We start from the raw sequence: 21,126 nt of genomic DNA on the forward strand, positions 1-21,126 counted from the left end.
TGCTAAAAATTCGTCCAAAATAAATAACTCATATACCAATTGAAAGATGAAACCTTAATCTATGTACTCCTGAAAAGAAAATTGGAATATCTTTCCTCGTTTTGTCAGCAACGTCCTTCAAAGCTAACCCTGCGCAGGTCGGTGCACTGCACAGATGTCGGTGGCATACGATTATTTAAAGAGTCAGTGCAGCACACGGATGTCAGTGCGGAAGGGTTAAATACAACTCACCCTATATTGTAGGACCATTAAATGATTGTCTTTGGTCTTGGAATGCCAGCGAAATAGGAGGAATTGTTTCAGAAGAATTGTTATCAGCTTGAAACTAGCAGTGGATGAATAAAATTTTACAAAGAAATGTGTCCACTAACCAGAGAGAGACAAACTCATGTCAGAGGTCACATGAATTTACTCATATGAGCTTAAAGCAAGGAATCAAACATATTCATAATTTGTGTCTTAACATATGATAAGAGACAGTTTTCTGTTTTTGATGATTGAGGTTGAGAAATGTCGGTGTTCAGCAAGGGGACTTTACCATTTCAAACCAAAGCAAAGCAAAGAAGGGCATTAGTATGAAAAATTGTCAGGTAACTGCTGAGTTTATTGCCAGTCTGTAAGGTAGCATGTGCATGAGTTGGTTCAGTTTTAACTTTGTGCATTTTAGGCACACAGAAAATAGTTGGTGGGACTTTGGCTTATAAAGGCAGGCTGAGAATAAGCAGGTGGTTGTGACTCCAAGAATGTACCCGAGTATAAGAAAAATCATAATTTCTCAGTTCAGATAGTGCTGTAGAAGTTGAGAATTTTGAATTTTTCTGCATTATTTTCATGTATCCATATTAACCACTCCTCTCAAAAAAATAAATACACTCAACTCTCGATTATCCGGGATAATGGTGGGGATGGAAATCACGATTAATCAAAAACCCGGTTAAGACAAATTTATTAAAAGTAGTACTGTAATTCTGTACCTTCATAATACTATAGGCTTACCTGTATTTAAATTTATTCAACCTCATTTTTATGTCATCTCATGGCCTATTTAATACTTTTTTTTACATTACACATGAGTATGAATTAGTTATTTCAATCACAGTGTTCAACAACATCCAACACTTAACACTCAAAAAAATTTAATATTGTCGTTTGCTTGATCGTGGCATTTTCCTTTTTCTGTTGAATACTTAACACAATACACTTACTTTTACACCCTGACATTTTGCTAACGCACTTGAAGATCGATATTAAGAGACTAACTGGGGTGGTGTATCTGTCCTTGAAACTTTCCACAAATCCTTGCATTCTTTCACCCCTACCCTAGAACATTGTGTTAGCACAATGGGATAAAAAAATGCAGAGCTCAGTTCACACTAGTGCGAAAATAGTGTTACAACTCACCATGTGAAACAAAAGTGAATGAATATTAAACAACATATGAGCCTCAAAAAAGCCCCGGTTAAGCCGCAAACTGGTTTATCCACCCCCGGATAATCGAGAGTTGAGTGTATATTCATACCTTCATTAGTGCTTTTAAACCTTAATGCCATATTATGATATATATAATCAGAAGTTTGTAGATGGACATAAGATTATGCATATCAAACATTTTAGGCTGTTTCAGGTAGCTACTAGGACAATCATTTTCACAAATTTTGTAAATTCTTGTTATACCAAGGTTGCAAAGCATCACTTTTTAAGCAGACAGTTGTCAGAAATTTTCACAACCATCCATTCCCAAAGTGAAAGTTGATGTGAGGACAGATTATTTTTATTTGATGTATTTTCCCCATTTGACAGAGTACAGAACTGATGAGCCTATCTGCTGCTGTGAGCCACTTCCTGAACTGTTTTCTGTCATCATACCCAGTGCCTCATCCACATCAAGTTGCTGATGAGGTAATACCATTAACTGTTTTATATGTCGCACAATAGTCAGTCTGGAAAAATCATGAACACCTATAAATTCCATGCCTGTGACTAAAATTGTTCTTCGTGGTAAATTCAACCGGTTGATATAGAAATTTGTTTTCTGTGTATGTACCTTGAAATTGGAATTTACACTAGGAGAATAATATGGAAGTTAAGAATATACCAGTATTTTTATTTGCTCATTTGTGTTGCTCACATCAAAGTGTAGCTGTGGAGACAAAATTAATTTGTATAAATCTACAAATTTACAGGCAATAAATATAAATTAGAACAGTTGTCAGATTGAAAAGTAATAGTAGTCGGGCTACAACTAATAATGTATAATTTTTCTCCATATGTTGAAAGTATTTTATTTTTGTGATCTCAGCTTAACACAGACTTGCACTTATCCATGTCTCTCTTATGTGTTATTTTGTTATGAATTAAAACAGGAATCATAATTGTGCTTTTTCAAGTACTACATTACTTGTTATAGCTTCAAAGTAAAACATCAAAGCGCCGTAGCAAACGTAAGGGCCGGACAAATCCTCTCTTGAAGGATGCTGACAGTATGGAATGGGCAAACCTTACTCCCAAATCACTTTGGACTCAAATAAAGGTAGAACTGAAGAGCTATTATGACTGGGATCTTCAAGCTGATTGTCTTGAATCCATGGTTGAACAGTTTTCTCTGCAGAAGATTTCTTTGCTCAGGTACATGTGCAATTCTCTGTATTATGCTAAAATATGGAAAGTTCTTCTAGTTCATTACATAACATGAGCACATGAATGTTTTCCTAAACTTCAGATTATAAGTTAATTGTTGGTTAGTTTGTTGGAAGTCTCTTACAGTATTGTAATGGGGTAGGGACAAGGCAGGTGTTTATAAATTTGATTGATGCTGTGATAACATTTATCAGTTTATAATGATGTGAAATAATCTCATTATATGGTTTGTACCAATATTCTTACTTTAGAAAGCAATATCTGTATACTTTTGCATGTCCTGAAAGTTCTGTTTTGTAATTTATTGTTGTACTATATAGATTCTTACATACATCATGATCTGTTAGTAGATTTTTTTAATGGTCTGTCATTAATGTGTTTCAATGGGAAGTGTAATGAGAACAAAGTGTTGAGAAGCACACATAGGAGGAAATAATAAAACAGAATGAGAAAAGTACATAATGAGGTTCATAATTTGAACTGTTAACCTATAGTATTGTTAGGGCAGTTACAGCAACCAGAATGTGATGTGATGCAGGATACATGGGGGAGATGAGAAATGTATACAAAGTGTTGGTTTGAAAACCTGAAGGGATGAGGCCACTTGGAAGACTTACATTTATGGGAGAATAAAGTTGAAATGGGTTTCAGAAGGTGGGAGGCTGTGAACTGGATTCACCTGAATCCAAAGGTGAGCTTTTATGAATATAAATAATGACCCTTCAGGTTCTGAAAGAGTAAGGATTTTTTTCACAGCTGAAACCCATCAAGTTTCATGAAAAACGATTTACTTGGTTGACATATTTGTGAGTGTGAGATGACTTATTTTTGTGCCTCTTTCATATAGATCATTTTGCATCAAGACTGGAGTTCAGATTCTGCTAAGAGAATACTCATTTGACTCCAAAAACAGACTCACATTCTTTGAGGAAGACATAATCAATATCTTCCCTGTGGTGAAGCATATCAATCCTAGGGTATGTATAAATTATTCATGCATGGATCATGCATTTTTCTGGTGTAACTGTGTGATAACATTTTATAACAAGCTTCTTTAAGTGTGAAATGTAGGTTTGAAATGTTACTGTAGGAGTGTTAGTAATAATTTATGACTAATCTTGTTACCTCATTTTGGAAAAGGATCTGACCTCATTAAGTAGTCTTTTAATTATATTGTAATTCATTAACCCGTTGCCGTGGTTCGTCGTGTCTGTTTCGTCAGGGATTGTTAACACATGTTTTTATTTGTAAATTGTATACCTCTCAATACCGACCACTACAGTTAGAGCATATTGTGATCTTGAAGTAAATAACTGTAAAGCTATCCCTGTAACAGGCCATGAAGGCCCATAGGGTTGTGAGACGTTGAGGGTCCCACACTATCTAGACAATCGGCTCAAAGATGGTGGTAAGGTTGTGAGCCTTATGCGCCGGCCTAGCTTTACTCCCCAGGAAAATTATTTAATTAATTCCTGGTACTCATTTCTCTTAGAGGCTTAGTAAACCCCAGGGCCTAGTGAAGCTGGATTCATCAATTAATTGTTGTGTAGTTGGTTATAAAAATAATGCATTATGATACTGAATTTTCAGTTTTTGATTGACTGGTTGGGTGCTTGCTATGTTTTTCTCTTTCAAGGGATGGCCTTTTATGAAAATATTTTGATAAATTATTTCAAAGGGAAATAAATGCCAAAGCTTGAAATTATAGAAATCTCCCGTTAAAATAACAAAAGAAAGCATTCACTGAACAGAGAATGAATACAATACAGCCTTGTGCTTGTCAGTCAAATAATGAATGGATTTTTCCAAAGTCAGCTGCTATTTTAACAGTACAGTATTTGAATGAAGAAAGTGTTCTCATATCCAGAAAACTGACCTGTTTATGTAAATAAATCATCTGTTGTAATGGTAATTTGTATGTAATAAATTTTATGTCAGGAGACATTATGATGCCTAAAGTTTATATTAGATATCCAGAGAGACCCAAAGCACCTTTTTCAGGAAGCTTGGCATACGTATCTAGTATAATATAATGAGGTTCTTAGCAGTTTTCTGGCTGTATTCTCATTATATGGGGGCATGTGGTAGTGTTGTTGGTGGAGGCACTATGCTGCAAGCTGGAAAGTCGCGGGTTTGAGTCCTGATGAGGTGGATTTTTTTCAATTGACTTGATCCTTCCAGCCGCAATATGGCCCTGGGGTCGACTCAGCCTCTAACAGAAATGAGTACCAGGAATCTTCCTAGGAGGTAAAGGGTAGCCGGCGTCTAAGGCTGACAACCTTACCACCATCTCTGAGCCGATTGTCTAGATAATGTGGAACCCTCAACGTCTCACAACCCTATGGCTCTTCATGGTCTGTTACAGGGATAGCTTTACATTTTATTCTCATTATGGTCATCTATGCCCCAACTGTGTTTCATGGAAGCTTTAGATGTATGTGCAACTAGTGCCATTACCTTTCCTCCTGTGTTGTAATTAGCATTGTTGTTCTGCAGGCAACTGATGCTTACAACTTCTACACCACTGGGCAGAACAAGATTCAGCAGGGGTATCTAAAGGAGGGCTATGAACTGATTAGTGAGGCTCTCAACTTATTGAACAATGTGTATGGTGCAATGCATCCAGAGATTGCACAGTGCCTGAGAATGTTAGCACGGTTGAACTACATCATGGGTGAGCATGCCGAGGCAATGGCATATCAGCAGAAAGCTGTTCTAATGTCTGAACGAGTGAATGGAATTGACCATCCTTATACCATCACTGAATATGTAAGTAATGATTAGTTTCTGGTGAATTTGTTTTTCCTCTGTTAAAACCATGCAAAACTTGGGTTTTTATGGTCTGGTTCGCTGGCTGTTGTGACTGAAGTTTACAATCTTGTCAGATGAATGCATGGACAGTACCTCAAAATAAGCCACAGCCGCATCTTTTCATATTCTAACTTCCTTATGATTCATGATCATCTTCCCATTTAATATAATACTATGCTGTATAATATTACTGTACAACCATCAACACAACAAATTTATAATAAATAAATTAATATTACTGTAATAATATTTGTTTATTATGTACATTTGCTACATGTTTTGATCCAGCTGGATCATCATTGGACAATATTCATGAAATATACTACTAGTATTGAATTGTATTTCTAATGTGGATCCATATTGGTCATCATAATGTAACGTGTTTTGCTACTGAAGACGCTGTTCAGATTGTTAATTGGTTTATTTAACAACCTACAAGTCGTAACTACAAATACTTATAACACAGTTGCGGGTTTACACAATTTATACACCCTACACAATAATCTGTTCACTCTGTCTTCAGTGGTCTTCACTTATTCACATTACAATATGGGAGCTATACCAGTGTCACTGTATTACACACTCCCAATAACTTCTCACACTATCGCCTCTAATCACACGTTCCGGTATTCTTCACGTTCACGATTCACTTGCTATAACTGAACTCAGTGACTGCTACAATTCAGCAGACTCCTTAGGCAGTGCAGTTTTCTTATAAACCCTCAGCCAGACAACGGAAAACGTGCCTCGCTTCCCTGTTGCGTAATCGCCGTGTTTACAGATGTTGCTGGGCAACGCTGTCGAGAGTTGTTTATTGCTGCGAAGCAACCAGTGTGCTTCGGCTCTACTCGCCTCTACTTGGCACAGCATGGAGAAACACTGCTTTCCTTACTGTTGTGTAACCTGCAACCGACCGTTTATCAAGGGTCTGTCTTCGTGTGACTCGTTGCACCTCCCATTGCCCAGCAACGGTTAGACATGTCACACTGCTCCCTTCTTAAGGCAGTTCGTCCCGAATAGCCTAATAGTGCATCACCAGTCTTTTCCTTCGAGGCTATACTTGCAATGTCTTCTTCTTGTCCGGCTCGGTGTTCCTTTTCTGGTACTCATTGTCTCAAACCGCATTGAGCGGATGTCTTCTCACCAGGCTCTCGCCTCTTTCAGCAGGAGTTCCATCATCTGCTGCATCTCCATTTTGTGCCAGTATAATAGCCGAGGCATTCATAAGTTCAATTATTCTTCGATGCTTGTTCAAGTTCGTAAACCAATTCTGACACCAAATTGTCAAATTGGGTATATGTCACGTGACAATAAATATAAATTTTCTTATGATTTTTTTGTTCCATTACATTTGAATGTTAGTCTTAAAATGTAAAACATAACTCAGTTTGAAATTAAATGTTAAAATTGAATAAAAACTTTTGATGGTCTGTGATGTTATATCTCAGAATAGAAGTGTTTTATGGGAATCTGCATTGTTTTTTAATTATTATGTGCACGTGAAAACAGATTATAGATGTTCTAATATGGTTCATTTGAGTGATGTATAGTCATGTGGTGTGGTATGGTAAATGGTTACTAAATATATTATGTGGCAATTTTCCACATATAAGTGGTGTATGTTCTATTTTCTTTCTTTTTTATGCCACGAGTGATGGTGGTGGAGTTATTCTGTAATGGAAGTAGACATTTTAATGCTTTTTTTTGTGTATTATTTGTTATTTCCTGTAATTTTGATTTCTTTAACTTACTTGTTTTATATAGGGTACCACAACTTCTTGCTATTAGATAGCTGTTGTTCCCCTTCTGTGGTTCTGTTTGTACTGACTACTGTATAATGCCATAGTGGTATGTTTCATTAAGTCATGTGATGTTCATGGGAGGGGGTGGTTATGTTTTGATAGGGGCACTGGTTCGGGTATATTTGGAGGTGTGTTTTATTTATTATTGCGATGGGTATATTTCCATTATTAGGTCAAATATGGGGTTATGTGTATCTGCAAAAGTATCATTCATTTGTAATCTTTGTTTACTTAAATTACATGTGTGGCATCGTTCCAGCGTATTTAGTGATTGGCCTTTCTTTTCATTGTGTAGTGTTTCCAACGTCTGATCAACTGTGCTGTATGTGTATCCTGTGTCGCATGCATGTTTGAGGGTATTTTGAGTTTTGTTTGTTTTCATGGCTTGGATATATAATGCTGCTTAAACAGTGTTGCTATATAGCCAAAGAATCAATCTTTCTTAGGCTTATAGTTTTCAGTCTTTCAGAAGAACATCAATTTTCTACAAAGATTGTAATTATATTTTACTCAATTAACCCTTATCATCTAGGAATAGGAGATGTGAAATCTCCCAGTACTGTGGGACTGGTGACCATACATGAACTGAGGAGCAATGATATCAGTGTTTGGAAAATTCAGTGCTTAGCCAGCTGGACTGTGTACATGCACCATTGCAGTAATGCAGTGTATAGATGATAGAATTTAATGACTGCTGTAAATTATTGGGAACAAATTGTATAACATACGCATTGTTTCATGTTTGCAGACACATCTAGCACTGTATTGCTTTGCCAACAATCAAGTTAGTACAGCTCTCAAGCTGTTATATCGAGCACGGTACCTTGCACTTATGGTCTGTGGAGAGAATCATCCAGAAATAGCATTGCTTGATGTAAGTTTGTGTATTTATGCGCTTTTCCAAGTGCTACCCTGTAAGATGATCCAAATATATTGGAACTACAGTACACTGCCTGTTATACCGTTTCCAATATTCCAGGCATTTTGAATTCTCATTAGCAGCTCTGCCCATCGTTGCCCTTCACACAAGGGTCATTACAATCAGAGTGATGCATGAATACAGTAAGGGCTAGCTGAATTTATGGTTGTGTTATACTTATCCAAAATCTTTCCCCATCAGTCTACTTTGTCACCTAAGAACAAAAGAAAAATGTTGATTTGACTTCAGAACAGAAAGTGAAAGCATTAAAATACTGGAAGATGGTGAAAATTATGTGAACATTGGGTTCTGTGGAAGTCCTCATGCAACCAGCTGATTCATGTAACCAGCACATCCTATTTTTTGTACATGCCAGCTTCTTTTGACGAGTTATAAGTCATTTTATTTTATTTTTTTGAATACCTGTATAAAATTAATTCAGGTATTTAAAAAATATTTCTCAAAATTGCTGTATGCTTTATACAGGTGATCGATGTCTGTTTTCCTTTTGTTTGTGTTATTTTACTGCCTTCAAAGTAGCTTATTTCATGTGAATAGGAGGATGTTACATAATTGACAGTGGGTTTAAACTCCTTTTTCTTTCATAGAAATCTTATCTTCCTCCTCTTCCATCTTTTTTCTTTCATACTTACAGAGCAACATCAGTTTGATTCTTCATGCAGTTGGAGAGTATGAACTTTCCTTACGTTTCCTAGAAAAGGCACTAGCATTGAATATTTGCTACTATGGTGCTAAATCTTTGAAGGTGGCTGTTAGTTTTCACCTTGTGGCAAGGACGCAGAGCTGCATGGGTGACTTCCGTTCAGCTCTCAATAATGAGAAGGAGACGTATGCTATTTACAAGCAACAGGTAAAGCATGTATATAGTCCCTTATTTGGAATGAAGTATAGTAAATCATATGGCTGTGCCATTAGATCATATAGTTAGACATGTGCCTTCTGACCATGAAGGTCTGAATTTAACTCTCTTAAAGGCTGTGTGAAATTTACGGTCGACAGATTTGTAGTGGAGCAATAAAAATATTGTTAAAAATAGTGGCTTATATGTAATCCATAATGATAGAATAATGATTTGTCAAAATTAGTAGGGCAGGATGAGTGTTCTTCAGAATATAGTACATATTCAATGTAAGAAGATAATTATGTAAGATAAAACAAAGATAAATGTATCCGTGGGGCCATAGAGGTCCATAGGGTTGCGAGACATCGAGGCTTCCACATTTTATAGACGGTTGGCTCACAGATGGTGGTGAGGTTGTCAGCCTTACACACTGGCTGCCCTTTACCCCTAGGAAGATTCCTCATACTCATTTCTCTTAGAGGCTGAGTCAACCCCAGGGCCATAGATGCTGCTGGAAGGATTAGGTCAATTGAAAAATCCAGTGACCTCATCAGGAATTGTACCCATGACCTTCCGGCTTGTAGCTACTGCCCCAGCCAACTACTCTACAGCGTGTTCCCCAAGATACTTATATGTCCATATGTTATTAATTTTGTTGATGTCTGTAAATATAACAGTGACAACTTTCATTAGATGTTAAATATTTGTTAAAGAGTTTATTTTATGCCAGATAGTTATAATAGCTTCAATGTGACAGCTTGTGAAGATTACTAAGAGTGTTAATCAGGTCATGTCAGTGGTGTAACACTTGCCTAAGTAGGCTAAGAAATCACAAAGTCAGTGAAAATTTAGTGTACGACCAAGAATCAGATGCCAGTCTTTAATGTTATTGAGTGGTGAGTGGTAATGAACTGACAAAAGCATGATTAATTTCCTAAACTGACAAGACTGCCTAGGTGGTCTAATGGTAACATTCATCCCATTCAACCTGAGGTTCACAGGTTTAAACCTGGCCAAAGTCAATGGATAAAGAGATATTTAGGCAGGAATGATTCTCATGATGTGTAAGATCAACAGGAGTTTAAGCTAAAATGAGATTAAAGGGTGATCTATTTAGGAATGATATTTGCCAGGGGCAGACTGCAGTATGCAGTAGGATACATATACTTTGATTGTATTTAAATTATACTTGTAAATAGATAATGTTGAAGGGCCGCGCCATAGCTCAAGCGGTTAGTCGCTAGCTTCCCACCGCAGTGGCTTGGATTTGAACCTGGGTCTGGTCAAGTGGGATTTGTGGTGGACAAAGTGGTGCTGGGGCAGGTTTTCTCCAAGTACTTCAGTTTCCCCTGCCAATCTTCATTCCACCAGTTGCTCCACAATCACCCTCATCTATCATCTGGGGCTGGCACAATAGGCCAGAAGTGGCCGCAGTACAAGGGACTTAGTCCCACCCCACTAGCAATAAAAAAAAGATAATGTTGAACTGAACTCAATTTGGTCAGAATATTATACAATCCATAGACTAGAGTGACTTTTAGACCAGTACTAATGCTTCTTGCTGACCACTTGCCTCTGTCTAGTGCTGAGGTCAAGAATGATGGAGCTATACCTCCACTCCCCCTATGTCTTAATGGCATGTAGTGCACAGGAACAGTTTTATTCCTCCCCCTTTCTTTGTCTTTACAAATATTTCCTTATCCCACGTAACAAAAGATGCTCTGAAGTTAGGAACCTGTCCTTCATACTCTTCCTCATGGGAGTGTGACTGGGGAGGTTCTTACTGATCTCCAAATGGAGAGTTGTCTTCTTACATAAAATTTGTACTTCACCTTGGAGAACACTCATATTAACCTACTAATTGTAAGAAGTCCTTATTCTATGGGTGCATGCGGTAGCGTAGTTGGTCGAGGCACTGTGCTAGAAGCTGGCAGGTAATGGGTTTGGTTCCTGATCAGGTCATCAACCTAATCCTTCCAGCCACACTATGGTCCACACTCAGCCTGTAACAGAATCGAGTACCAGGAATCTTCCTGGGGGTAAAGGTCATCTGTGTGTAAGGCCGACAACCTCACCGTCATCTGTGAGCCGGTTGTCTAGAAAATGTGGGAACCTCAATATCTCACAACCTTATGGGCCTCCATGGCCTCTTACAGGAATAGCTTTACCTCTTTTATACCTTACTGTATCATTCTATCATTTTGGTTTAATTTAATTTTGATATTAAAATGTGAAACTTCTAATAGCTTACCTATGGGGAACATCCCAGAAGATGGGGAAAATTTTAGACAAAGTGTGTTGAGGGATTAAGTATTTTATTAAAAAAATAAAAAGAATGTATGAGATGGGTCTTGTTGAAGTATGTGAATGTTAGATATAACAGATATAAAAATGATTTGAGTCTGTATAGTGTTGTGCCTATAGTTTGATTAGCTTTGTAACAACAAATCTATGTCTGCAGTAAATGACTATGAAGGCCAGTGAAAAATGAAAAGTAGCAGATAGTGCTTTCTTATTTTCTTTTTTAAATTAAGCCAGGATCATATCCAGTATCAACAAAAAATATGTTGTAGTTGAGTGTGGGTAATTTTCATTTCATTTCCAAAGAAAGTAGTCATTTTGACACCTCTGATATTCCAAATCACACAGATTGTAAGAAATAAACATTTATATTTACTCATTATGCAGTTGTTCAGAAGAATTAAAGATGTCACTATTTGAAAATGTAAATTTTTATTCTTGAATTTTGAATCTTGGATTTAAAGCACTCAAGAGATTTTATTGCAGGTAAGTTCCTCACTCTCATACTCAGGTGAACTTAAAATATAGTCTTGCTTATCCCAGAGCTTTCATTTTCACACAGTTTATATCGATCATTCTGTTGGCCAGCTTGGTGAATCTCATGAGAAGACACGTGAGTCATCGGACTGTTTGCGCCATCTAACATCACAAGCTGTAGTCCTGCAGAAGAAAATGAATGAAATATACACTGGGAAATCAAACACGGCTCTGCCTCCTATTCAGATACAACCTCCATCGATGGGGAGTGTCCTTGACATGCTGAATGTGATAAATGGCATTCTTTTTGTTCAGATAAGGTATGGTTCCTCACAGCATAACTGTTCATCTCTACTTGTAGGAGTAAGTGTATGTTCATATTGTCACGTGTTGGGTGTATCACGCGACAAATAATTTCATGCCATCTTGGATCAAGCGAATTTATTCCACTCGCTCTTACAATTACACAGTTCACAATTTCACAACTACTGCCATCTGCAGTATCACAAATACTTCTCCTGCTTCCATTCACTCTGGCGAATGCTAGACTGCAACTGACTGGTTACTCTCTCTCTCTCTCAAGTAAGTGGCTCAATACTCACTACTGAATAGTGTTCGCTGCTCCTTATTTAGGCTCAGCACGGACAACACAGAAAACAGTTACATGATACGTACAACTGTTGCGTAACGTCATGTTTACCAGTTGCCTAGCAACGGTTGTTGCATGGGCTCCCCTGTTGCATGAGTGTGGGAAGTGTTGTTACATCACTGCTGGAGGCGATGGAGTGTTTACCGAGCATTGCATAATAATGGAAGAGGTGGGGGTATGTGACATCACTCGTGAGACTTCAGAGTTCACGTGACCCCTACTTCCGATTGCGCCATCCATGTCACAATATGTTTGCCTTAGAGGTTAAGTTTATGCAGGCTCTAAGAAGTAATGGCTGCTCTGTGTATGCTTATATTATCATCATCGCCATTGTTGTCGGCCATCATCATCAAAATATAACACCACCACCAACAGCAGCAGCAACAGCAAGAACACCAACATTTAGCTTTTGCAGTTTGATATAAAAACTTGAATTGTGTTAGTCTAGTACTGGCTGTAGTCAGTCATCGTCATCATCAAAATATAACACCACCACCACCAACAACAACAACAACAACAGCAGCAGCAAGAACAACAACATTTAGCTTTTGCAGTTTGATATAAAATCTTTGAATTGTGTTAGTCTAGTACTGGCTGTATGTGGTCATTCATTGTCTACATTGGGAAGAATATGGTACAGTCACCTCTGATGAGCAGTGATGTGAATGATACAATTGCCACAGTGCTGGAATTAGCAGAACCCTTGCTTCATAAGGGATATACAATTTTGGTGGACAATTTGTACAGTTCTCTAGAGCCATCTAAATATCTGAGAACCCAGAAGACTGAGTGTGCAGGGAGGAATATGGCATCAAAAGTAAAGGAGCAAAAGCTAAAGAAAGGTGAGCCTACTGTGCAGAATGCTTTAACTGTTTCTGTCATCAGGTGGAGTTATAAGAAGACTGTAGCAATGATGTCTGTCCCACAGTGATCAAGCAAGGTCAGCAGATTCACAAACTGCTTTATGTTGTAGAATACAACAAATCTGTGGGAGGTATTGACAAGAAAGAGCTGTTACGGTCATATCTCATAGAAAGAAAGGAAAGAAAGAAAGAAAGAAAGAAAATGAATGGTTTGTGAAATTTTTCTGTGGAGTGGATATATGAGACAGTGTTGAATGCAGTGACAGTATACAGACAAAATGTAGACAGAAGAGTGGTTTATTTAAAATGTATTAATGCAAGGCTTACTAGTAAAGTATTATCATGATTTTAGTGAATACAGACAGGGTTTGGATTGGTAATTGGGTTTATTGAACTCTTACAACTTATAACTGCAAGTAAGGCTTGTGCTTTCTGTTTTACACACTTCACAAATAACTATAGGACACACTAGGTCTTCTTATTCTATTACAGTCTTCACTAGCCATTGTTTGGTGGATTCCAGTGGTGGATGTTCCCCTTCCTAGGGGTTCCCAAACTGTTCCTGCCCTCAGGTACCAACTTCTCACAACAGCTGAATCTCCATCGTTGTCTGACTGTTCTTTAAGACCCAGCTCAGCTCAACTCATTATACAGGGTGATTCACGAAGTTTTACCCCGGCTTATGGTACATATTCCTGGGGTTATTTCCTGCAAAATTTCCTTATAAACTTTTGGTCGATTTTCAATAGTTACGGAGTAACAATAGATTTTTGAAACCCATCATTGTGAATGCAGCGCTATGCTTCAGCGTGGGCGACCATATGTTCCAGTCAGATATGTCAGCAGATAAAGTAGACCGGTTTGAATGTTGCGCGTAGGTAGATAGGCAGAGCGGTTCATATGTGTGCGACGCACTGTGTTGACATGTAGGGAGACATTTTTGAAAATCTTATGTAAATCCAGTCGTCTTCTAAAGCACTACAGTTTAAAGGAAACAGATTGATAGAAGAGTGATATGCAACCATTGGTATGTTTACAGAATGGGATGCTGAAAATAATGTAATTTTGTAACACAAAATCGATGAAAAATGTTGCACAATGCAAAATTAAAAAAATTGAAAAAAAAAATTGGTTTTAGAATGATTCTTTCCTAAAACATTAACGATTTAAAAAGTGTTTGTATTGTATTTCGAATTTGTTTTGACTGAAATTGCAAGAAAAAAGATTTTTCGCCAGTTTTCAAATTACTGTATCTCTTTAATTATGAGTTGGATACCATTAGTATATTAACATTTTTTGTTCCAAATTACCTCAGGAATGCCCTCCCTAAGTGGGGGTAAAACTTCGTGAATCACCCTGTATAGCCCTGGCACAGACCACATGAAAACATGGTTCCGCTGTTGAAGTGCAGTTCTTGCTTAGTGATGGCATGACATATTCCATTGTTGCATGTGCAGCCATCAGCACAGACTGGGTGGAAAACGCCATTTTTCTGTTGTTGATGTTGTTTTATGGGCTGCTGCCTAGTAATGGCTGGCTGTTGTGACTCCACAGTCTTGTTTTGAGTGAATATGCCACAGTATTCTAAGGAACACAAAGCAACAGAACCTCCATGCTGATGGCAGTGTAGTAGCAAGAATGACAGAGAAACATTTCACCAGGAGAATACCTGCAACAGAAAGGAAATCAGAACCCACAAAATGGTGTTTTATGTGCAACAGACATGGGAAATATAAAAAACAGTGTGTCATTGCTCAAACTGTGAAGTAGCCTGTGTGTGGATGAGCGTGTTTTTGGTGTGTCATGCAAAATATTTCTAAGGTAATGTGATTTGCAATTTTTCCACTTATTTTTCTTATATTAAAACTTTTCTTAACAAAGCTAATACATACATATTTGGTTCATGTTACATAATGCAGACATTCTGTAAATATTCATCAGTACATTATCAGAGTTTAATTAAAATTTGATAAAAGATATGGAATTTGTGGCCATCTAAAAAGCTTCTGATTATGTAGCTACTATTTTCAAAATGTAAATGCCTGGCACAAAGCCATCCCACATCAGCCTCTGGACAAGGTTTAAATGCCACCATGCTGAAAGGTTAATACACCATAAAAACATTCTGAGAATATTTGAATAAAAACTGAAAGTTTTTTTTTTTTTTTTTTTTTTTTAATCNATGACATGTACACTCTACCAAAATTGTTATTTGTTTCTTTTCGTAATTTTTCAGCCAACAAGACATTGAGAATTTCAAAGCAGAAATAGAAAGAAGGCAGTTGAAGGATGCATCTCCAGCCTTGTCAGAAGAAAAGACTGATAGTGAGTTAGCTGCCATTAGTGAAACAAAGCAACTCACTGAGCAGTCCAGTTGAATATTTGAAGATTTGGTGTGCTAGTACATGACAGTGTTTGCATGGAATTGTAGGGGTCCAATAGGCTGTCAAATATCTGGAGTGTGTTGTTGAATGAAATGTGCATGTGCGGGCATGTGTGCGTGTTTGTGTGTATATAAGAACATGCATACAAGAACTAAAAGTATCACTACAAGCAACTTGCATTTTTAAGAGGTTTTATTTTATAGGCTGCCTCAATTTTTGCTGTGGGTTTTCTGACAGTCAGAATAGACTGTGTTTGTTAGATTATGTAAAACAACATAGTGTATTATTATTATAATAATACAATGTCTCAGTTTTTTTGAGCCTTTTATATTTTTTTGGGACTTTATAGATTTTGTTAGCCACTCTTCTTTTCAATGGTGCATGCCTAAATGCCTGGACCAAACTAGGCGTATATGAGTAACTTTTTATTCTGGCTGCTGTGTAAAAATTTATGTGATAAATTATATGAAACTGGGAAAAACAGGGGCAGTCAAGCTGATTGAGACCCTTTACTGCTGATTGAGATGCCTCAAAAATGCATTGAGCATAGAAATGTTATAGTATTTGAAAGAGTAACAAAAATTATGGCATTATATATCTTCATATATGTGGCAAAATTGTGTTTATTTGCCATGTCATTAAGTGCAAATCATACTCTTGTGTGATATGATACTTTTCACATCAAGGTGTTTATAGGAGTTGCTGTTACATTGGAAATTGCTAGAAAAAATGATAGTTTATCTATGACAATGGGCAAAGTAATTGAAAAATACAGTATTTGTTAGTTTGAATATAAAATTTCTATCTGAAACCCAGCATTGTTATGTGTGAATGAATTATTATTAGGTATATTTGTTGCATTCATCATAACACTCATCACACTTGATGAAGAAATAAAAAGGTTTTTATTCCTTTTCCCTTGTTGTTGCTTTGGTTAAGATAACTTTCCATAATTCTCTTAGGGCAGTTTTCTTTGTTGGCTTTGAGAAACTATTAAATGATGGGTTTTCATTTAATATTTCTAAGTCTTGTAAGCCAAAGAGGTGTCTCATTACATATACATTGAAGTCAGGTTGTTCTTCCTAAATGAATTATGCAAATCTAGTATGTATTAGGCTAGTGAATAGGTAAAAATTGATTTAATTAATGTTTCTCTTAGTAGACTGTAGATTTACAATTGCTAAAAGAATCTAGTTTTATAGTTCTTTTGAATATTTCTTAGTGTTTGAAGTTTTGACATCAGTATAGTATTTTTGTAAGTGCAGTAGAACTGTATTTTTCTGTTGAATAGAATGGACTGAATCCATTTAGTCGACATTCCATCAATAGTCAAAACATGGACACATACACATATAAAATTTAATATAGAATAAGCTGTATCCACATAGGAAATATCATAACTTTAAATTACAAACAAAATTTGCATGTTATCCTGTTCTGTTGCTTAATCACAAAGTTTTGTGCCATGTAACAGTGTTGTAATAAAGTCAGCTTTAAGGTTCAGATATATCTGGGTTATGGAGATATTGAAGTTCTGTCAACATAATGATGGTACACATAGTGTGACAGTTCCTAGTTACTGTGTGAGGTGATGTGAAGGCGAATAAGTTGCTATCTTACAATATATACACGGTGAAGAAGTACTGTAGATCTTCGCTGAACAATATTTATTAATGAGATACATGAATTCTGCAGCTTGGATGAAAGGAATCTATAGCACACATTTTTGTGCAGCCCCTACATGATCAATAGTTTCAAACTCGAGGCACAAAATGGATCTAGAAATGCATTTTTAATTCATCTTGATGTACTATTCTTCTAAGTTTTCTTGTAACCATACTTTTATATTATAGTACAAGTCTGCAGCTGAAATATTAGTTGCTAATGAATTCAGTTATAGACTATTTTTGGATGTCGTATAATTGTAATTTAATTTAGGGAAATGTTAATGCCATTGTGGTTATTAGTGTTGGATCCAAGTGAAACATAGCTGTGTGGTAGTGATTATAGATAATATAGTGCAAAGGTGGAATACAATTATTATGTAGTAATCATATTGGTTACAAAAGCCAGTTGTTCTACATATATGTAACAATTGGGTATGGAAAAACTTTCTACTGTGAGGTTCCTCTCTGCCTACAATGGAAGTACTATAAAAATTTGCAATTGTAGACAGTTTTGAAGTCATTAAAACATATGTTTGAAATGCTGGTTGCCAGGTGTCTGGTTTAAACAGATCTGAATGTCTGTTTATAAAAATGAATGCTAAAATTTCATTTGGCATACCTCATGTTCTGTTAAAACATTAATCTAATCTACACACTGCAAGAAATTCACTTTAGTGTAAGTTATCAGATGAGGTTGATATACAGTGCTATCTAATTTAAAACACTGTGTGAATGTAAATACATGCCAGTGTATTTATAGCAATATTAAAATGGCTTCTCATTGTTTTGTCTATAAGAATATGAAAACGTGTTTGAACTAAGCAGCCAGAAGGATTAGCTCCAATTTGTTTGTAGTATTATAGTAGAAATATTTCTTCATCATGTGCATGCAGGGGTATCTATTGAAAGAATATAATATTGTGGTGTGATTGGTTCAAGGAGTATTTCTTCTTCTTTCTTGATTGCATCTTCTGAACAAGGCTGCCCATGGTATAACTTTCCAAGTTGCTCAAGGGAGTTTCATTGTTGTTGCAGAGAAATAGATATGTAATTATGCCTTGAATGACTACGGATGTTGTATATTCACTGTCCTTTAAGAATCTTGTATTAAACATGCTGTATTCAATGAGAACACTGATTTATGACTACTCTGAAAAGAGATGCTATATAGATGATATATATGAAAAACATTTGCTGGCAGAGTAACTAACACATGCACATGAAAGCTGATGAGGTAGGACCTAAGATGTAACCCTTTCTTGGCTATGAACGATATTGATTGTTCAGATAAACGAGTTACGTCTGCTCTGAAATACTTTGTTTAGTTACATTAGTAAAAGAAAATTCTGCTGCAGTCTCTTGACAATAGAAGCTCTATGTGGCTTTCATCAATGAAAATCATAAACCATCTTGAAATATACACACCAATGAACACATTTATTTTATAACATAAATTTGGCATGTGAGATGAACACTAACAATTTTGAGAATATGGAATTTATTGGGTAGAAAGACAGAAGTGAGTTTCGATTAACTGTCGATAAAAAGAATTCAGGTTATTTTCCATCGTTATATGTTTTTTTGGTTTTTCCTTGTTTTTTAAGAGCTCTCTTAAATCCTAATCTTCTATTTTCGTTTCCTCTCATGTTCACTCTTATGAAGATTTTGAAATATATATGAACAAGTTCTATATATATTTCCTTAACACTATTTTGAATGTCTGATTGCCTGTTTGTGAACTGGTATCTAACTCATTTTTTATTCTTTTGTCCTTATGAAGTGCATAATACATTGACATTATTTGTATGATCATTAGTTAAGAGACATGTAAAGAAGATTGTTAGCCAGAGTAGTGGTACACAGATCAGATATTTTATCCACTGTAAATCTTTACAGTGAAAATACTGTAGCATTTCTCTCCATATTGAAAAGTGTCACGTATGCATGAAATATTTGGTGGTTTTTACATTACTGTTTCTGTTGGCCCATGCTCTAGAAAATACTTTTCCACTTCTTAACCCAAAAGATCGAGATATCTACCTTATCATGGGAAGTAAAGATATAATTATTGTTAATTTTTACTTCAAATGTGTACATAATTGACAAAGCAGATGTCTGGCAACCTGTATTAAACTTGCATTTTTTATAATTCTGTTTTGAATGCTTGTGTGAGGGGATGCATTATGTCCTCATTATGGCTGTCTGTAGGTGTGATATGTGAAGTCTTTGAATTAATTTTTGTGACTAACAATTCATATGGCCTTCAGTGATTCTTCCTCATGATATGGTTTTAACCCCACTAGAACAAGTTGCCATAAAATTGTCACTTTGAATAATGGTGCTACTGTCATGCATTACATTTGGTGAAAGAGGGAAAATGAGTAAGCAGTTAACAAAACAAAAGCTTAATGTGTGAATGAAGTTGTAACTGAGACGAAAGGAAATTGAAACTATGTTTAAAGTTTTTGATGTTTCAAAGTTTTCATTAAATTGTTGATATTTCAAGTTAATTTTTTCAGATGGTAACTAATATGTTTTGTTAAACTAGTCACTCATTGTTGCACTTGTTAAACATTGTTATATCATAAAGAAAGATCTCTTGTGGCATATGTGGTACATATTTCATTAACTTCAGCCTTTATTAGAACAAACTGTCTGTTGGAAGCTGACTATTTGAAATATTATTATTTACATGCTGTACTATGTTGTGTTTTTCTGGTGATTCAGGTTAGATGTGATGAATGAATCTCAACAGCAGCATCCACTGTGCTTACATGGTCATTTCTGTGTAGTTTCTTTTAGTATTGTGGTGAAAGATTAGATAGAGAAACATGGTAAGCTGATGAATTTGCATCATGTGAAGCCTAGACAGCACTGATGCCAATATGGTTACCTTTGTTAGAGGTGATGTCCACAGTTAAGATACTTAATGAATAAAAATACCATGCTAGTTATCTGTTTTCTTCTGTTATTAAATTACTGAAAATCATGGTATGAAATTAGTACTCTTGCTTTATATTTGGGAGGTGCCAGGTTTAAATCTCAAATCAGAGACTCGGTTCCTCCAGGCAAATGCCAGGATAGTACCTCAAATTAGGTCACAGGTGCTTCCTACCACATCCTTTCTGATTCATTATTCACTAATCATTATATTATTTTATGCGGTAATTAGAATTATTGTAAGCATTCTTAATAAGCCATAAATAAATAAACAGTTCAGACAGTATAATGATGGGTCATAGGCTGGATAGCTGGGGTTCAATTCCTGACAAGGGCAAGAGATTTTTCTGTACACGACAGTGTTCAGACCAGCTCTTGGGCCGACCCAGCTTCCTATCCAATGAGAACAGGAGGCTCTTTCCCTAGGAGTGAAACTGACGGCTTATCTCCATCTGGTACTGAGATCAAGAATGGTGCAGCTATTCCTCCACTCCCCAATACTTTTACATGGGGTAGTGTTTAATTGCTTAATTAAGCACAGGGACAACTTTAGCTTTTACATTTACATATTATGAAATTTCATACAGAGCAATGGTTTCCCATTATTGAATATTTTGGAACGAGTTTGTAATACAGTTTTCAGTTTTTGCATCCTGTTGTGTGCGAGTAACTTAATCTAATAGTTAACCATCTACACAACAAATTCTGGGTCATATATCAGTAAATACCAAGGTTAAGATGGGAAGAATGTGTGTGGCAGGACATAAGAATTTTGGGTGTAAAGAACTGGAGGAAGGCAGCATCGAATGGAGAA

The 21,126-nt window shown here is 36.3% G+C and overlaps 1 protein-coding gene across 6 annotated transcripts in view; it reads left to right on the plus strand.

The window, feature by feature from the left end:
- LOC111866266 (clustered mitochondria protein homolog) overlaps positions 1 to 21,126 on the plus strand; it is a 125,801-nt gene that overhangs the window by 103,016 nt on the left and 1,659 nt on the right. For 5 of the 6 annotated variants that reach the window (XM_023855046.2, XM_023855048.1, XM_023855051.2 and 2 more), the window contains 8 exons: positions 1,801 to 1,899; positions 2,408 to 2,625; positions 3,485 to 3,614; positions 5,134 to 5,406; positions 7,999 to 8,124; positions 8,825 to 9,040; positions 11,921 to 12,129; positions 15,558 to 20,326. In XM_023855046.2, coding sequence (XP_023710814.1) covers positions 1,801 to 1,899; positions 2,408 to 2,625; positions 3,485 to 3,614; positions 5,134 to 5,406; positions 7,999 to 8,124; positions 8,825 to 9,040; positions 11,921 to 12,129; positions 15,558 to 15,699 — 1,413 coding nt within the window. In that variant the 3' untranslated portion in view covers positions 15,700 to 20,326. Of the gene's footprint in view, positions 1 to 1,800; positions 1,900 to 2,407; positions 2,626 to 3,484; positions 3,615 to 5,133; positions 5,407 to 7,998; positions 8,125 to 8,824; positions 9,041 to 11,920; positions 12,130 to 15,557; positions 20,327 to 21,126 lie in introns of those variants that run through there. The other variant, XM_023855047.2, reaches the window with a different exon arrangement.

The sequence above is a fragment of the Cryptotermes secundus genome, unplaced genomic scaffold (genome assembly GCF_002891405.2).
Source record: "Cryptotermes secundus unplaced genomic scaffold, Csec_1.0 scaffold1025, whole genome shotgun sequence".
In the NCBI taxonomy this organism is placed as follows: Eukaryota; Metazoa; Arthropoda; class Insecta; order Blattodea; family Kalotermitidae; genus Cryptotermes; species Cryptotermes secundus.